Genomic DNA, 18,082 nt, shown 5'->3' on the forward strand with positions numbered 1-18,082 from the left:
CTTAAACTCAAGGCTTTATCTCCCAGAAAAAGGTGTGAATTTCAAGAACAATTAATTTGATCTTCTGGGGCTGCTGAACTAAGCTTTAACCATGAAGGATTTAGCACAGTGTACCTGCTACGCAGCTTGGTACTCAGCAAGGCATCTTTTAAATTGCCACAATCTGTCTTTATGAAGCAGTGACCCAGTTGATATTTGCTTGATCTGCCCGAGATGTGGGGTGAGGAATTTAATTCATTTAGATACCCCAATTGCATAGATATCAGATTAAATTTACCCACTACTTGCAATGTTCCAGATGTGGATCCGGTGATTAACCCTGCTGCAAATAGACGCAAAGAGGATCGTGTTTACTTTGTTTAATCAACAAAATAAAAATCTTATGAAGCAGGCTTGTGTGATGTCAATTGATGCATTTAGCTTAGTAATATGGGCTGACGGTATGTTTCAGATATTTCAGAAATGAATGGCTCAAGATCTCAAAGAATAACCCCAAACCTCAAAACTATCTCAAGTGTGTCCGACTTCTTAATTTCAATTCCTTTCAAACTGCGTTCCATATCTTGTTATAAATTCTGATCATAGCAGCATATTCTAAAAAGCTCTTTGTGTTATAGCTAGAATTCCTGTATTGTGATAAGCACCAACACAATATGCTTGGGGGTGGGTGGGATAAGTGCCTGGTATGAGACCAGCTTAATATGGTTTGAAAACCAAGATTGACTCATATTATACACAAAATCATCATTACACTCTGCTCAAGAAACCATGGCTTAAATTATGACTGTAGCTGAACATAGTGTGTAAAAATCAACAGGATTCATTTTTGCAAATTAGAGTATTTTATATTATTTATTGGAGATCCTGACCAATTCCTGGACTGTTTACTACCTTGTGTGAGTTGTTTTTGTTTTGCCATTCTGCATATTGGTTAAATTAGAGGGTAGGTTACCTCTCTGAGGTGGGGAACTTTTTAAAAAGCATTTTGATGGCCTTCAAGATCTGCAGAAACTATGATGGTGATTGTGAATAACAGAATAACAGTGTTAGGAGGGACCTTGGAGGAGGAGGCCTAGACCATTCCGGACGAAAGGTTGTCCAGCCTCTTCTTAAAAGCCTGCAGTGATGGAGCACCCACAAGTTCTGGAGGCAGGCCGTTCCACTGGTTAATTGTTCTTACTTTCAGGAAGTTTCTCCTTGGCTCCAGATGGATCTTCCTCTGATGGGCTTCCATTTGTTACTTCTTGTCCTGCCCTCAGGTGCTTTGGAGAATAGGTCGACCCATCTTTTCTGTGACAGCCGCTCAACAGAAGCGCCATTTTTGTTTAGATACAATCAGCAGACCTTCATGTAGATATGATGGCCTTTGTTTCTGGAAAGAACATCTGCAGAAGCATGAACCATCACATATTGGAATCATAGTCCTGAAGAAGCGAGTAATTCTCCAGAAAAGCTATATATGTATCCAGGTTGGGGTCAAAGATTTATCAGGAATGCAGAAATAAATCAGGATAAAGGCTAGAAACAACAAACATGTTTATTTATCAGATTTTTATCCCACCTTCATTACTGTATAAGTACCTCAAGGTGGTGAACATCCCTAGTCCTCCTTCCTTCTCCTATTTCTCCACCACAACCACCCTGTGAGATGAGTTGGGCTGAGGGACTGGCCCAGAGTTTTGCCTTTGTGCTAAGCCAGGATAGAACCCCCTATGTAGGTTTGAGGGTTGTAGCAAACTTGGTAGCACATGGAGAATAGCACTCCTGATATGGGGCTGAGTCACTCATTTTATCTCCCCAAATGCAAAAGGGCGCCAAGGGAAAGAGGAAAAACTATTAAGTTGCTCACTGTCCCCTTTTTTTGTTTAGATAAATATGTTTATATAAAAATGCTACTAAAAAAAGATACTCGGCGAGATTGATAACTCCCATTAAAATAAACTGGGTGCATTTTCTTAAGCTTTTAAGTAAGAATTAGAGAGAAAAATGAACAGTCCCAACCAGCTAAATCCTGATCAAAGGCGGTCTGTCCCAAACAGAAAAATAAAAAGCTAAGAAAATAGAAGTCTTTATCCTCTTTCCCTGCCAAAGGTTTGCAGAACTAACTTTAAGTAGAGATATACTAAGAGGGATAAGCTGGAATTTAAATAGCTAACAGTAACATATAATCTTAAATGTCTCCGAAAAGCAAAACTAAATGAACTTGGCCTTTTAATAACTTGACAGAGGGCACAACTTCAGAGGCCATTAAGCATGTTTAAATTCCACTGAAATTAATAGCAAAAGCTCAGCGCTAAGCTCTCAATTTAAATGAGATTTAGACAATCGCCTTATGATTTACATGTAAGAAAAAGGCAGACCAAGAGATATTTGGGCTCCATTATACTGCCACAACTGCAACTTAAAAAATGTTTTTTTTTTAAAGAAACTCACCATACTGTACAAATCTGCTATCACCCAATAAAGATCATAGACTAATTTACTATTTACATCCTCTAGTGCAGGAGTGTCAAACCTGCAATGCCACGTGATGACTTATCACAACTTTTTTCCCATTGCCAGCAATGGGGTGGGTGCGGTTTTGGCATGATGCATTCGGCCCATGGGCCGGCAGTTTGTCACTCCTGCTCTTGTGGTTACAATTCCTACAATTGCAGGAACAATACTGAGGGATGCTGGGAATTGTAGTCAGCAAGGTTGCTCAGAGTACTCGATGGTTGATTGTGTGTCAAGTTATTTTCAACTCCTGGTGACAACATAGATAGCTTTTCTCCCTGATGATTGTTAGAAGAATAATTTGGGGTTCCAACTCAAGCCAAGTTTGCGCTACGATAAATAAAAATGAAATCCAGACAGCTGTGAGGAAAGAAGGATTATTTATTCCCAAAAGCAAAAAGAGAAAGGTTATCCCGTCATCTTCGTGGTTAACAATTGGCCATGGACATCCAGCAGCTTTGAGCGCAATCCTTTCTTAAGGATGTGACCTTTGTTGTCAAGTTGTTTCAGACCTGCTCTGTGAATGCCAGCCACAAAATGTTGTTGTTTCCTGTGGCATTCCCTTGAAGTAATTTCACCACGTCCGTTCTCTGCTGCCAACACAACTGAATCCATGAAGTCACCAGGAATCGAGCTTGTCTTGAAGATTTCACCTAATCTAGGCAGACAGAAGCTGTCCCCTGCGATGGGTATTTGGGCAGAGGATCAGCTGCTGGTTCTGTGCAGGACAGAGCATATAAGCCCATCTGGTGTGGTGTGCTAATAATACAGAGAGCTGAAAAAAAGTAAACTTCCCTGGGGCACTTTTAAAGATCTGATTGCTAACATATATTGGGATTGCATACAGTGTGCAGCAGTCAATATGCATTTCCATGATTCCAAGTTTTCAGCATGAGAATGGAATAGAAGGGAACGGAATAGAATCAATAGAACAGAACAGAATAATCAAATCAAATAAATAGAATAAAATAAATATTGCATTTCCCCAAAAGTACGACCTACCCGGACATAAGCCCTAGCTTGATTTTTTTTGGGGGTGGGCCTAATATAAGCCCTATCCCCAAAATAAGCCCTAGTTTTGGGGCTGGGCGCATACCTAAAAATCAAGCTAAGATGGAGGGTTGGAGCTACACCATGCGCCCCACATCGGGTTACCTGTCAAGCCTCCGGGGGCTTGCCATGCAAACGGGGAAGGGGAAATGCACACGGCAGTTTACCACCGCCGGGACCGCCATGCCGCCCGTCATCACGGCTGCCACCCAGACCACCCAGGGGCTTGCAACGGTCTGCCCTCGGGGCCCGTGCGCCGCAGTGGCCACGCTGACGCAGACGCCTGCAAGGCAGGGCGTGGCCTCGACCTCCGCCGATGGATGAATGCCGCCGGAGATACGGGAGACTGCCGGCGAGCCTGCGCAACACCGGAGCGGGCCATTTACCACGCCGGTGCCGGGGAACACGGAGGGTCGCCGGGATTCCGTAACACCCCTCCAGGCAGTCCCGGACAGGGTAGAGGGCGGGGAAGCCTTACCGGGCTGTTCGGACGGAGAGCAGGTGGAGCTTGGTGGCTGCACACGGGGACTGGCTGCGCGGTGTGGGGAGCACGGAGGTGGAGTCCTGTGGGGAAAAGGGAGAGCACAGGGAGAGGGTGGGACCTTTATCTGGCTCGGGCGGATGTTGGTTTGGGGTTGGGGATACAGGGTGTGGCAAACCTTTATAGAGCACTGGGAGAAAGCCACTCCCAGTGCTAACTTTGTTTCATCAGAAGAATAAAGCTTTTGACGAGTTCAGTGTGTACCGGCGTTCCTGTCTCTTTATTTCCGGATGACAGCGGATACCCTGATACTACCATGGCAGCCGGGCCTCCCCTGAATTGACACCTGTCTTGCTTTGCCGGCCTGCTTCTTCTGTGGTGTCCCCCCCCCCGGCCTGCATTTTGCTATCAGAGGCCTTTCCGAAATATCAATCCGGAGCTCCACTCTCAGCTGCCAAGGCATTTCCTTGGGCCGCAGAAGAAGTGGGGCGGCCGGGGTGGGCTGTTGGTGCTGCTGCCGGTGTGAGGTGAGACTGTAGAAAAGACCCCCCCCCCAGAAAACAAAGACCTGGTGCCTCTTTTGTAGGGGAAAAAAATAAGACAGGGTCTTATTTTCAGAGAAACACAGTAGAATAGAACAAATCAAATCAAATCAATTTTTTTATTGGCCAAGTGTGATTGGACACACAAGGAATTTGTCTCCCGTGCATAAACTCTTAGTGTACGTGCAAAGGGATAGAGTAATAATAATCATTATAATGATACTAATAAGAGAAGGTAGTAGAAAAAGATGAAAAGGATAATAGCAATGCAGGGTAAATATCCAGAGACATGAGACAGTGCTGTGGGAATTAGGTGTTGAGCAGAGTGATGGCATGGGGGGGGGGAACTATCTCTGCAGGGGGACAATCGAGAGCATCCTGTCGTATAGCATCAGTTTGGTTTAGAGGTATCCCTGCTTCGGACAGGAAGGCGGTGCAGAAAGTGGTGAGAACGGCAGAAAAGATCATTGGCATTTCCCTCCCTCCCATCCAGGACGTGGCACAGAAGCGCTGCTTGAGCAGGGTCCACAAGATCAACTGGGACACTACACACCCTCTTCACGACCTATTTTCCTTGTTCCCTTCTGGGGGGGAGGAGGGGGCTTCGTGGTATCCGTAGCAGAACCTCCAGATTCAGCCAGAGTTTCATTCCATACAGCATTAACCTTGTGAACTCTCAAGCTTCCTCCTTCCGTTATATATTCAAGATGGACATATTTAATATTTATTTGCTACGTATATGTAGGGATGTGGGTCTATACATATGTTGTTCATAGTATGTTTATGTGTGTGTCATGTATGTGTTCCACTTTGAGAGCGGGCAACTAAATTTCATTTTTGATGTCTGCCATTGTGCCCACAGTATAAAAATGACAATAAAGGTTATCTTATCTTATCTAAAGGTTATCTTATCTTTTGGTACGCAATGCCCCGTAGCTGCGTCCTGAGAGGTGTGAAAAACCTTACAAGCTCTTACATCCCTCCGAAGAATCCTCTACGCTGAAAACCTGTCTTCACCAATATTTCTTCATGAACAGACACAGTGATTCCCACAAAGTCACATATACATCTAAACACGAGCCAGCAGTTCTTTTGCACATTTATTCCCTTCTCTGGTTTATTAGCAACACACCACTTCCAAAACTCAAGTTCCAAAGACTTTGAGCAAATCTCTTCAAACACGTCATCTATTACACCAAATTAAAATGTCTTCAACTCACCAAGTACAAAATTAAAATGGAATGAGGAAATGGCAGGAAAAGCTATGATAATGGTTCGCTGTCTCAGTCACTGCACAAACCTAAAAACATTTTACTAATGCCAACAAAACCCATCTTTCCTAATAATAATGGCAGGAAGGAAGCAAAACAAAGACGCAGCGTTGTCAGGGGAAAAACCAAACGTCCACAACAGTGACCAATAATTTTTAGCAGAGGGCATAGCGGACAAGCCGGGATCCTCGGATTTCCCGCACTCGGTGGCAATGTCGCAAGATAGTCAGGATGCTGTGAAAACGTTTGTCAACCTTCAGCGAAGTGAACTCTTCAATATCAGCATCCACAATAAAATATTCACCTGTGGAGACACAAGGTTTCATTTGGGGGTCAAATGCAGCCTGAAAACATCTGGAGATCCTGCACTGGCCACAGGTATTAAGCAAAATACCAATACCAATTAAGCAAAAACACAATGGAAAATCAGATCAATGGGAGGCTCCATCTTGACTACTATGTTCTAAGACAGTGGTGGCGAACCAATGGCACGGGTGCCAGATGGGGCACTCAGAGCCCTCTCTGTGGGCACGCACGCCATCGCCCCAGTCCTAGACCTTCAGCTGGGTTTTATAAAACCTTTTCGCTTTAGGCCTCCGTTGCCGTGTGCAAAAAAAAGGTTCAATCAATCAGTCAATTTCAACTTCTTGCAGGGAAAAAAAAGATCTTGCAAAGTTGGAATTGATTGATTGAACTTTTTAGTCCCACCCAGTCTGTTGTTACCACCGCAGCCACGCCCACCCAATGGGCCACGCCCACCTGGCACCCGACGAAGCATAAGTGGGTTTTGGGTTGCAGTTTGGGCACTCGGTCTCTAAAAGGTTCGCCATCACTGTTCTAAGACAAGCGAAGGAAAGACCTCTAATGAAAGTGCCCAAGAACGCTAGAATACCCCACCGCCTAATATCAAGCTAGCTAGACAGTTGGTCCACCTAGCCACCACTATCAATCTTATCTACCCGAAGATCTCCAGGTTTTTAGAGAATACTGTGCCTTCCTACCAATTATCCATTTATAACTATTTTTTTTTTGCAGAATTGGAGATGTTAGAAACTCAACTCAGAGACTTCTTTGTACAAAGCATGTGTTGCCAAGCCATAAATTTTCATCCTAAAGGAATCATGGCTTGGGCTGCAGCTCTGTTTCTTGGGAAAGCCCACCAATTCTTCCAGCAAGGAAAAACATCCCAGAGGTTGATTGTAAAAGCTCCCAGTTCAACCCCAACATCTTCGCGCAAGTCCAAGAAAACCCCTTCTCTGAAATCCTGGGACCCAATCAATGCAGACTGATAAGAGAGCTAGCGAGACCAGTGTCCTCATTCTGGGGCTGGGTCACACATTGCGCTAAGTCACAGTGTTGGACTAGGCATGTTGTGAATTCAGCAACTTTGTTGCGTTCATTGTGATTAAACAAGCTATGACGTGGTTCCACCGGCAGCTTCCCACAACCCAATTTGTGTCTAGTGTAGGCCATCTTTAAGGACTGAAATAAGCATCCACACCTTTAAAGCTGGCAACACCTTTCAGGTATGGAACTAGATGTCACACTTGACTTTCACTAGGGAAAATTGGCATCAAGATTGACATATTTTCAACTTACTGCCTTCTAGGTCGTGAGGGATGGGTACAGGTAAGTCCTCAACGTACAAGCATTCATTTTGCACTTGTTCAAAGTCACAACGGCATTGAAAAAAGTTACTTATGACTGGTGCTTGTAGTTACAACAGTTGCAGTCCTCCCAGGGTCACGTAGTCAAAATCCAGCTGCTTGGCAACGGGTACATATTTGCGATGGTTGCCGTATCCCAGGGTCACATGATCACTACTTGCGACCTTCCCAGCTGACCTCCAACAAAGCCAATGGGGACAGCCCTGTTCATCGAGTGGTTCACTTAACAACTGCAGTGATTCATTTCATAACTCTGACAAAAAAGGTCATAAACCCAGGCCACAACTGACTTGTTCTCCACCCTGCTCAGCCATGGAAATTCTGGTGCCAGCCGTCCCCGTGAGTCCAGGACTAGCCGGGCTGCTCCAGGTCCCCCTCCTGGGGCTCTGAGAGGACTGCGCTTCTCTCGACCACTCACCTTTTGTGTCTTTGGTTTCCTCTTCCTGGAATCGGAAGTAGAGGTTCCTGGTTGCATTCACCATGGTTTTCACAGGCTGGCGCATGATGCTGTACTTGCTAGCCACAGCTTTGTTGATCTCGGCCACAACCGCGTTCACCTGGCTGTGGGTGAGACGGCCTTTCATGTACCTGCAGGGGAGAAGAGAACAGCTGCTTAACATAACCAGGAACACCGAAAGCACGATTTCCAAAGCACACGGGAGAACGACACAGATCTTAGTAATAGTAGTAAAGTTGGAAGGGACCTTGGAGGTCATCTAGTCCAACCCTCTGCTCAGGCAGGAAACCCTATACCATTTCAAACAAATGGCTGTCCAGTCTCTTCTTAAAAACTTCCAGTGTTGGAGCATTTACTGCTTCTGGAGGCAAGCTGTTCCACTGATTAATTGTTCTCACTGTCAGGAAGTTTCTCCTTAGTTCTAGGTTGCTTCTCTCCTTGATTAGTTTCCATCCGTTGCTTCTTGTCCTGCCTTCAGGTGCTTTGGAAAATAGCTTAATTCCCTCTTCTTTATGGCAGCCCCTTGAGATATTGGAATACTGCTATCATGTCCCCCCTTGTTCTTCTCTCCGTTAAACTAGACATTTTTATGCTTATGGAGAGGAACAGAAAATCAGAGAGAATGGCGCATTATCCAATCCCGAAGCCACCTCACTTCATTCAGAAGTCCACATACTGGACCTCAACACCCATAATCCCCTAACCACTATTTATTTATTAAATTCCCCCCCACCTTTATCTTACACATAGTCCTCAACTTACAAGCATTCGCTTATGACCATTCGAAGTTACAACCGCACTGAAAAAAGTAACTTGTGACGGTTGCAGCATCCCCAGGGCCACGTGATCAAAACTGGGATGCTTGGCAACTGGCATGACAGTTGTGGTGTCCCAGGGTCACGTGATCCCCTTTCGCGACCTTCTGACAAACAAAATCAACGGGGAAGCTGGATTCACTTAACAACCGTGTGACAAACTTAACAACTGCAGTGATTCACTGAACGACTGTGGCAAGAAAGACTGTAAGATGGGGCAAAATTCGCTCAACAATTGTCTTGTTTAGTGACGGAAATGTTGGGCTCAATTGTGGCCCTGAGTGAAGGACTATCTGTGCTTTATAAATAACTTAAGGTGGTGAACATCTCCTCCCTGTGAGGTGGGTTGGGCTGACAGAGAATGACAGGCCCCAAATCACCCAGAGAGCTTTCATGCCTAAGGCGGGACTAGAATTCCCAGTCTCCTAGTGATTGGCCCAAAGTCACCCAACCAGCTTCCGTGCCTAAGACAGGACTAGAACTCCCCGTCTCCTGGTGACTGACCCAAAGTCACCCAGTTGGCTTTCCTGCCTATCATCCTGCACTGGCTGGGCAGCCAGCGCCAGACTGGGGCCACTCTGGAAAAAGAGCCATAAAAATGCAGGCCAACTTTCCCGCTAGCAGATTACTCACGAGGGAACGTTCTCAAACTCCTCTGCCGTTATGAAGGGCGCTTCTCGGATGCACTTGGAGACTTTGGCCAACTTCTTTGAGGATTTATTCTCCTCAGCCTTGCACGGTTCCTTCTCCTTTAGAGCTATGCCTATTGAACTGCAATGCAAATGGAGAGTCCATCAAAAGCTCACCACGCCAGTGACTATAAATAAATAAAATGGGGCATCAAAGAGCGACTAAGCAGATGCACTCAGGAAGCTGGCAGCAGGATCAGGAAGACAGCGACGCTTTTGTGGTCGTTTAAGATATCCTGCCTGCGATTCAGGAAATTACTATAGCATTAATTCTCCATTTAATTGTTTAGTGTGATTATAAAACCACGTAAAATGTGCAAAACCCTGGCTGTTTCTTCACAGTTCGCCCCTCTTTTGCACCTTGGTAGCCAAGGTGATTGACAGGACACAGACCTGCCTTGTGTGGCTTGAGGAAGGTAAATGGGCACATTCTCTCCAAGACGCTGGGCCTCCAGATAGTCCCTCTCCACCGACGCCTGCAGCTCCTGCAATCAGAAATACCAGTGCTGCACAAGACTGGAGTTTTGAAAGATGGAGAAAAATCACGTAGACCAGCCGGTTTCTCATTTGGGAGAGGTGAACTCTAGAAATAGTTAAGCTAAATCTGTTTTGGAGGTCTCATACAGCTAAGTATATACAGGAAGAAATACAGAACACTCATAGGAACAATCGAAGCACAGGGGTCGCTTAAGGCAGTGATGGCGAACCTATGGCACACGTTGCCCCAGCACACGTGGTCTCTAAAAGTTTGCCATCACTGGCCTACGGCCAGCCAGCCTGGAGCCGCCATTGGGGAGCCCACCATCCCACCCGCCAGAGACCCCCTGGATCTCTCCCAATCCTGCCCGGCTCCCACAGGTGTCCCTCCCCATAAGCAACATCGAGGTGGCCACGCCCACCCAGTCTGCCATGACTACTGCAGCCACACCCATCCAATGGTCACGCCCACCCAGTCTGCCACGCCCACTGTAGCTGTGCCCGAGTGGGCCACACCCACCAGCACCCGATGATACATAAGTGGGTTTTGGGTTGCAGTTTGGGCACTCGGTCTGTAAAAGGTTTGCCATCACTGGCTTAAGGCATAGAAAAAAAATCCAGGGGCCTCCGGAAATGTTTGTTTTCAAAATATTATAATTAGTATTTTCACATCAAAAACCATGGTAGAATTCTTTTGATAATAAAAACACTTCAATTATACTAGTGATAAAATTCCATCCTATTCTGCATTAATCCATGTATTTAGAGGCTTTTGTTGATTTCTAGTAATGTGCAAATCTTATTTTTAGTTACCCTGAGTTAAGTTAAAATAAGTTGCACACTTTATTTCAGACATGTCAAACACAAGGCCCGGGGACCGGATGCGGCCCGCAAAGTGGTTTCATGTGGCCCGCGAAGCCATCCTGGAAACAGTGAGGGAACGGCCCCCCCTCTGCCTTGGCCCTGGCCCAGGCCGGCCAGGAGCCCATGTACAATTTAGTGGTGGCCATCTATGCTGAAACACATTCAGTCTTAGCTCCACAAGGCTGTCTGGAAACAATGAGGAACCAGCCCCAGCCGCGTCAGCCTACCCCCTGGGTGCCTGCTGGGGAGGGGTCACCCTTTGTGAGGAATGAAGGAATGCACCATCGCCTGGAAGTGGCCAGCACATGGCCCTCCCCTACTTCACACATATCCGGCTTAATGGGCTCTGGGGGAGGGGTTTCGGCAGGCAGTGGGGCGCTCTCCTCACAGTGCTGAGAGGCAGAGCCGGGCCGTGCAAATCCAAACAGAAACGCGAGGCCACTCAGCTCCCAGCCTGCCCGGTTTCAGCAGGCAGCAAGGTGCAAAGTTGGCGAGCTTTGCACCGCCCAGCTCAAGCTCTCTCTGACTTTGCCCCTGTACCCATCGTGAGCAACCTGGCTAAGGAGAGCAAGCACAGCAGCAGCAGCCTTGAGGAGGAGGTAAGTGCAGCTGGGCGCCCCCTTGGGGAAGTGGGGCTGGGCTTGGTGCCGCGGGTGCTCGAGGGCCAGGCTGGGCGTTTGACCTCTGCTGCCCAAGGCCCTGGGCAGCCCGTGCCACCATCCAGCCCCCCCACATGGCCTAAGAGGAATAGTGAGGCTCCTCCAGTGGACCATGCCTTGGCACTTGCCCCGGTCCCCCCCCTTCTGCCAGAGACCCTCAGATCACTCCCACTGCAGGCACCCTTGATGCAAACGATGTAGAGCTGGCCACACCTATTCCATCCATGCCCACCCAGTAGGCCACACCCACTGTGGCCACACCCACCCACCCACCCACCCCCGGGCAACCGCAATGCTGATGCGGCCCTCAGTGAAATTGAGTTTGACACCCCTGCTTTATTTACTTTTCACGTACTTACTAGATTTATTTCCCACCTTTTAGGAACTCAAGGTAACTTATGCAGGGAACTTCACTCGGTTGCCACAAGAAGCAGCTTTTAGTAGCTGTACTACATACAACAGACAGTTCCCCAAACACACTAACTTTTTGTAGCTGAGAGTGAAATACAGGCAGTCCTCGAGTTACAATCACAATTGAGCCCAAAATTTGTGTTGCTAAGTGAAACATTTATTAAGTGAACTTTGCCCCATTTTATAACATTTCTTGCCAGTTAAGTGAATCATTGCATTTGTTACGTTAGTAACACGGCCCGTTTAGTGAGATCCAGCTTCCCCACTGACTTTGCTTGGGTGAAAAGGTTGAAAAGCCCTGGTCTAGAATAATGTAATCCAGTGGTCCAGGGACCCCTGAAGGGCCACAATGTTGTCACAGGGGGTCCACAAAGGCTTGAAGAAATGTTAGGATTTAAATCTCGCGTTACATCTTGGGGGTCCGTGGCCACAAAAGGTATTCAAAGGGGTGAAGAAAAGGTTGAGAACCACTGGTGCAATATAGGCAAGAGGCATAACATTTGCTTTAGATGCTTAACATCTATAGAGGTCAAAAGGTACATTTTATTGAGATTCTGAGGCACCCAATGTCGTTAGTACCTTGAGTTTTTTCTGTAGTCTCCACTGATGATGATATTCCTCTTCCAATTTATTGAGGAGGCTATTTAAGAGGAACATTTCATGGACTACCTTATTGAGCACTGTCTTCAAAGATGGGTCCTGGTCTACAAATAAAGAAGATCAATCATAGCATGGAAAAAAGTAAAGCAAAAGTAGGCCTAATCCAAAATGGCTTTATGTGGAATACAAGCCATTTCCTCCTCCTGTTAGCTCTGAAAATGGCTTTCTGAAGTCTTCTCCTTCGCAATCTTTCTGCAACTGCGGTTGGCTATCCTCCAAGCCGAGATCAAACTTCCATTAGTACCTCTGTACGACATGGGTTTGGATGCCAGTCATTCAAGAAGAGCTTTGCAGGACTGACCAAAACATGAGCCAGCAGGGATGCAGCTGCTAGGCAAAAACTATGAGGAGCACAGAACCAGACCCTGGGAAATAGATATTCTACTCTGCCCTCCTCAGACAGGATTTGGACTGTGATGTCCAGTTCTGGGCACCATAGTTCAAAAGGGACAAAACACTCTGAATTAAAACTGTGAGAAAGTAGGTCCATGGCTGCGGAAGCTGCCATCTAGGGGGACTGGCTGCCACATGAAGTGTGAGTTGCCTTTCAACAGAGATCTTCCAATAATAGCTCTGGGGTCCTCTCCCAGGGATGCTGCAGTGGATCCTGATCCGAGAAACAGATCTGATATCTTCTAAAGCCTCTTCCAAATATACCTCTCTAAGTATTCACAGTCCAGCCTTCGAGAGCCAGGTTGGTCTAGCGCAGGGGTAGGCAACCTTGGCTCTTTTATGACTCGTGGACCAACTCCCAGCTGTACTGGCTCAGGAATTCTGGGAGTTGAAGTCCACGAGTCATAAAAGAGCCAAGGTTACCTACCCCTGGTCTAGCGGTTAAGGCATCAGGCTGGAAAGCAAAAGATCCTGAGTTCAAGTCCCATCTTAGCCATGAAAGCCATCTGGGTGACTTTGGACTAGTTACATTTCTCAGCACCTCACAAGGTTTATAATATTTATAAAATTTATTTGCCAGCCATCTTACCACAGGGTAATTGGGTTGTTGTTGTTGTTGTGGGGAAAATAGGAGGAGAGAGATACGTTGAATATATTGGCTGCCCTGAGTTATTTGTAAAATAAAGGTGGGATACAGATAAATAAATAAAATGTAGCATCAAACAGCGACTAAGCAGATGCATTCAGGAAGCTTGCAGAAGGATCAGGAAAGCAATAACGCTTTTGTAATTGTTTAAAATATTCTGTCTGTGATTCAGGAACTACTGTAGCATTAATTCATATAATTATTTAGTCTGATTGTAAAAGTAACTCAATTGGCAGATACCGTCACTGATGGCAGTAAATTCCATAGTTTATGCTTTGTACAAAAGGAATGAAATAGTCTGCAAGTATATTCATCAGATTGGCATTCTCCATGCATATGTTCCCAGACTCCCAGATCAATTTACAAAGCACTATTGCATAAAGCACGCCAGTTCTTCCCTAAAGAAATGAAATTTTCTTACCTATTTTTCTCAGCTGAAGTGACTTTTTGATATTTGAGATTTTGGAGTTGAGATGAAAGCATAAGTCATTTAAGTTTGAAGAGATTGTGTCCCATGTTCTTGCTTTAAGGAGGAAGAAGGGAAATAGAACATTATTAAAATGAAAATAGAGGTATTATAATGGCACTGTTTACAGAACGTTTTCACGCTTTTCTAAGGATACGAGGATTTTTACAAATCTGCCTACAAATAAATAGCAGAAATATCAAATATCATAAGACCAGTTCAGAATCATGGCCAAAAATGCTAAAAGAGAAGTAGGGTTTGTACACACACACACACACACACACACACACACACACACACACACACACACACGAATAGAAGTGAATTAATTCCAAATTATAATAATGTGGTATAAAAGCAACACAATATGTAATGCAATTATTTTATAATATCAAATATAACAATTGTTACATACTGTTAAATATTTATTTTAATCAATGCAATATTAAAATATTATAATTTTGGAATTTTAAGTCTCCCAGAGCCACTGTTTGAGATGGGCGGCTAGAGTAAATAAATAAACATGCATGCATGCATAAATAAACATTAATATTGCTTTAAAAACTGTGTTGCAAAGAAAGTCCCCAAAGGGCGTCGGGGTCTCACCGTCAAGCTCACCGGGCGAGGCCAGGCTCGCCCCCTCCTCCCCCTCCTCCATCTCCGGGGTCGCCAATCCACGCAAAACCCAGAATTTTCCTCCGGCGGCGACTCGCTCACATTCAAACGACCCGCCCAAGCGGTTGGGCGTCCCAAATCGCGCGAGAACTCGCTCCTCTCGCCGCGGAGGCGTTGCCGGTGCTCTTTCCCGGTCCCGGGAGGGAGTGACGAGTTTAGCCATAGACGAGAAATATAGAGCGGCACACAAGTGTTGGGAGATAGAAATTGTAGAGTCGCGCAGCACTGTCATACTTGGGAGGGAAAAAAAAACCCCGCATTTATCCGTTGGGGAGAAAAGGAATCAGAACTAAGTCTTTGGTTTGAACTAAATGGAGGGGGGGGGGCGTTGCATCTGAATTGACACGTATAGGGGAACTTTATCAATGGGGCAGACTCTAAAGCCGGGCTGAGGAATTCTGGGAGTTGAAGTCCACAAGTCATACAAGGGCCAAGTTGGAAGACTCCTGCTCTAAAGTTTTGCTCAGATGAAGTTTTTCCTTTCAGACAATCAGTGATACGACTGTCCAGCTGCAAAGATTTAAGATGAATGGGCTCCAACTCCAAGAATTCCTCAGTCAGCAGAATTCTGGGAGTTGAAGTCCATACATCTTAAAGAAGAACAGAGTAATAGAGATGGAAGGGATCCTGGAGGTCGTCTAGTCTAACCCCCAAAGGCTGAGATTGAGAAACACTGATCTGGACGGTAGCAAACAAACAGGCAATGGCCATCCACGTTTCTGCAGCCCAGAGTCAGATGTCGTAGAGGTAAAGGCAGAAAAGAATATGACAGAAAGAAGAGAAAATCATCCAAAAGCCAAAACTCTATTAAAAATATGCCTATAATTCAGAGTTTCTCAACCTTGGCAGCTTTAAAATGAGTGCACTTCAACTTCCAGAACTCCCCACACTGGCTGAGGAATTCTGGGAATTGAAGTCCACCCATCTTAAAGCTGCTAAGCTTTATGACCAGTTTTCACACTTATGACCATTGTAGCATCCCCATCATCATGTGATCAGAATTTGGGCACTTGCCAACTGGCATGTATTTATGACAGCTGCATTGTCCTTGGTCATGTGATCACCAGCTGTAATCTTCCCAGATGGCAAAGTCAATGGAGGAAGTCAGATTTGCTTAACGACTGCATGATTCACTTAACAACCACGGTGATTTGCTTCACAACTGTGGCATAAAAGGAATAAAATGAGGCGCAACTCACTTAACAACTGCCTCGCTTGACAACAGAAATTTTGGATCAGTTGTGCTTGTAAGTCAAGGACTACCCATACTTCATGGCAGGAATTTTGACCAAAGAAATAACAGAAAAACAGAATAACAAAGTTGGAAGGGACCTTGGAGGTCATCTAGTCCTGCCCCCCCGCTCGAGCAGGAGTCTCTACCATTTCAGACAAGTGGCTGTCCAGTCTCTTCTTAATAACTTTCAGTCATGGTAAAGTGGGAAAGAAATAGAATAACATAAAATAAAGAAGAATAAAGTAAAATAATAATAATAATAATGAAAAATCACTAAAAGCAAAAATCATGTGTCTGCATAATCTCTGAAAGAAAGCTGTGTTAGCAAAAGCTGTATTAACAGTATGTGAATGACCTAATGCATATTTAGAAACATTGTATAAAAGTAAAAACTGCCTTCATTGTATTCCCATGAGAAATGGACCTAAAGTGTGAGAAACTATCTGAATGTTACACAAAGTAGATTCCATATACAATGTAAGATTCCATCTATGCTTCCTTTGTTCCTGAGAGAAAGAAACCTATAAAGCTTTAGTTTAGACCCTCCCCTTTGTTCAGAAATTTGTTGATTGTTAAATCACTTCTGAACCTTTTTGCGCAAAAATAAAGATCTCTCTTTCACCCATGGAATTTCGTAAAAGTCCTTTATTTTTTTAAGGCTTTATTTTTCCACAAGAATGGAGCACCCACAACTTCTGAAGACAGGCCAGTCCACTGGTCAACCGTTCTGCCAGGAAATTTCTCCTTTGTTCCGGGTTGCTTCTCTCCTTGATTCGTTTCCATCCATTGTTTCTTGTCCTGCCTTCAGGTGCTTTGGAGAATAGCTTGACACCCCCCACCTTCTTCGTGGCAGACCCTCAAATATTGGAATACTGCTATCATGTCACCCCCCTAGTCCTTCTTTTCACTAGATTAGCCATAACCAATTCCTGCAACTGTTGTTTATAATGGCAGCAACACTGAACTAAGTCTAAGGCAGTAAAATCTGTGTCTTTATTCAATCTTACAATGCAGTTGTAGCTGAATGGAAGCCTGAAGTGAGGGGTGAAACTGGGAATGCAACACTTCCCATATTCAAGCAAAGGGAATGCTGAAGTCCAGCAATAGTGATTGTTTCCTCGCAACCAGTTTCCAAGTTATTTTGGAAAGCTTAGCAAAACCATTCAGCACGGTTCTTAGGTGTAAACTGGACTTATCCAACACATACAAGGTAAAAAAAATAATCTGGTCTTACATTCACACAATATACTTAGTTCGTTTTAACCAGATCTTTTGTGTTGTTTATGCCTTTGCGACTCATTGGACATCCTGTGGTTTGATGTTTTATGCATAATACATAAGGACTGGTTCAATCATGGGATGTATGAATGCAGTCATACCAAACAAATTGCTGTAATAGGATAGTCTGGCTTCTCCTTCCTCATTCTCACCATTCTGTTCCTGGCAGATCTTGATTGGATTCTGAAACTCATGAGGGATGAGCCTGATTGGCACTTGGATGGGAGACCACCAAGAGATTCCAGAGCTCAAGGCTAGACTGGGACATTTAAATTTTTTTTAAAAAGGTAGCAATTACTGTACATAGCACCACCATGTTGCCAGCTCCATGAAAGTGTAAGTCGACTCACGAGGGCCTGAATTCATCTAGAGCAGAGGTCCCCAACCTTTTGGGCACCAGGGACCGGTTCCATGGAGAGGTTTTTCCATGGACTAGAGAGTGCGTGGTTTTGTATGCTGCCTGCATCCCGCGGATGGGACTTTGCTTGTTTGTGCAGACCGTTTGCTGGCATGCCACGGACCAGTACCAGTACAGACTGGGGATTGGGGACCCCTGATTTAGAGACTTTCTTTATCGTATGCGTTAGGTTATTCCACAGCAAATTGTAGAAAAGTCATTGCATATTTTGCCATTCCATGTATGAGAAAAACCCAGAAAATGGATTAAAATTGGGGGGGAAAATACTATTTCCAGAACAGGACGCTAGCAAAATCCTTCCATATTGTCAATGTTGCCTGTGAAGTCATCACAAGTCAAGTAGTTTAACCAAAATATCTTACTGTCCTTGTGTAACTATTTTACACACTGGCTTTTTCAATTCTCCTGTTATTTTCAAATGAAATAAAATACT

General features: G+C 45.0%; 1 protein-coding gene across 1 annotated transcript; it reads right to left on the reverse strand.

The window, feature by feature from the left end:
- Window positions 1–5,652: 5,652 nt before the first annotated feature.
- Window positions 5,653–14,816, reverse strand: SKA1 (spindle and kinetochore associated complex subunit 1). The gene is made up of 7 exons (XM_039320488.1): window positions 14,651–14,816; window positions 14,000–14,101; window positions 12,459–12,583; window positions 9,862–9,953; window positions 9,413–9,550; window positions 7,926–8,095; window positions 5,653–6,144 (listed from the first exon to the last, which is right to left on the reverse strand). Exons 1-7 carry the CDS (start codon window positions 14,700–14,702, stop codon window positions 5,996–5,998), a joined length of 828 nt encoding a protein of 275 aa, XP_039176422.1. The 5' UTR covers window positions 14,703–14,816; the 3' UTR covers window positions 5,653–5,995.
- Window positions 14,817–18,082: the final 3,266 nt, after the last annotated feature.

This window comes from Crotalus tigris, unplaced genomic scaffold (genome assembly GCF_016545835.1).
Source record: "Crotalus tigris isolate CLP2741 ecotype Arizona unplaced genomic scaffold, ASM1654583v1 scf7180000023652.331455, whole genome shotgun sequence".
Lineage (NCBI taxonomy): Eukaryota > Metazoa > Chordata > Lepidosauria > Squamata > Viperidae > Crotalus > Crotalus tigris.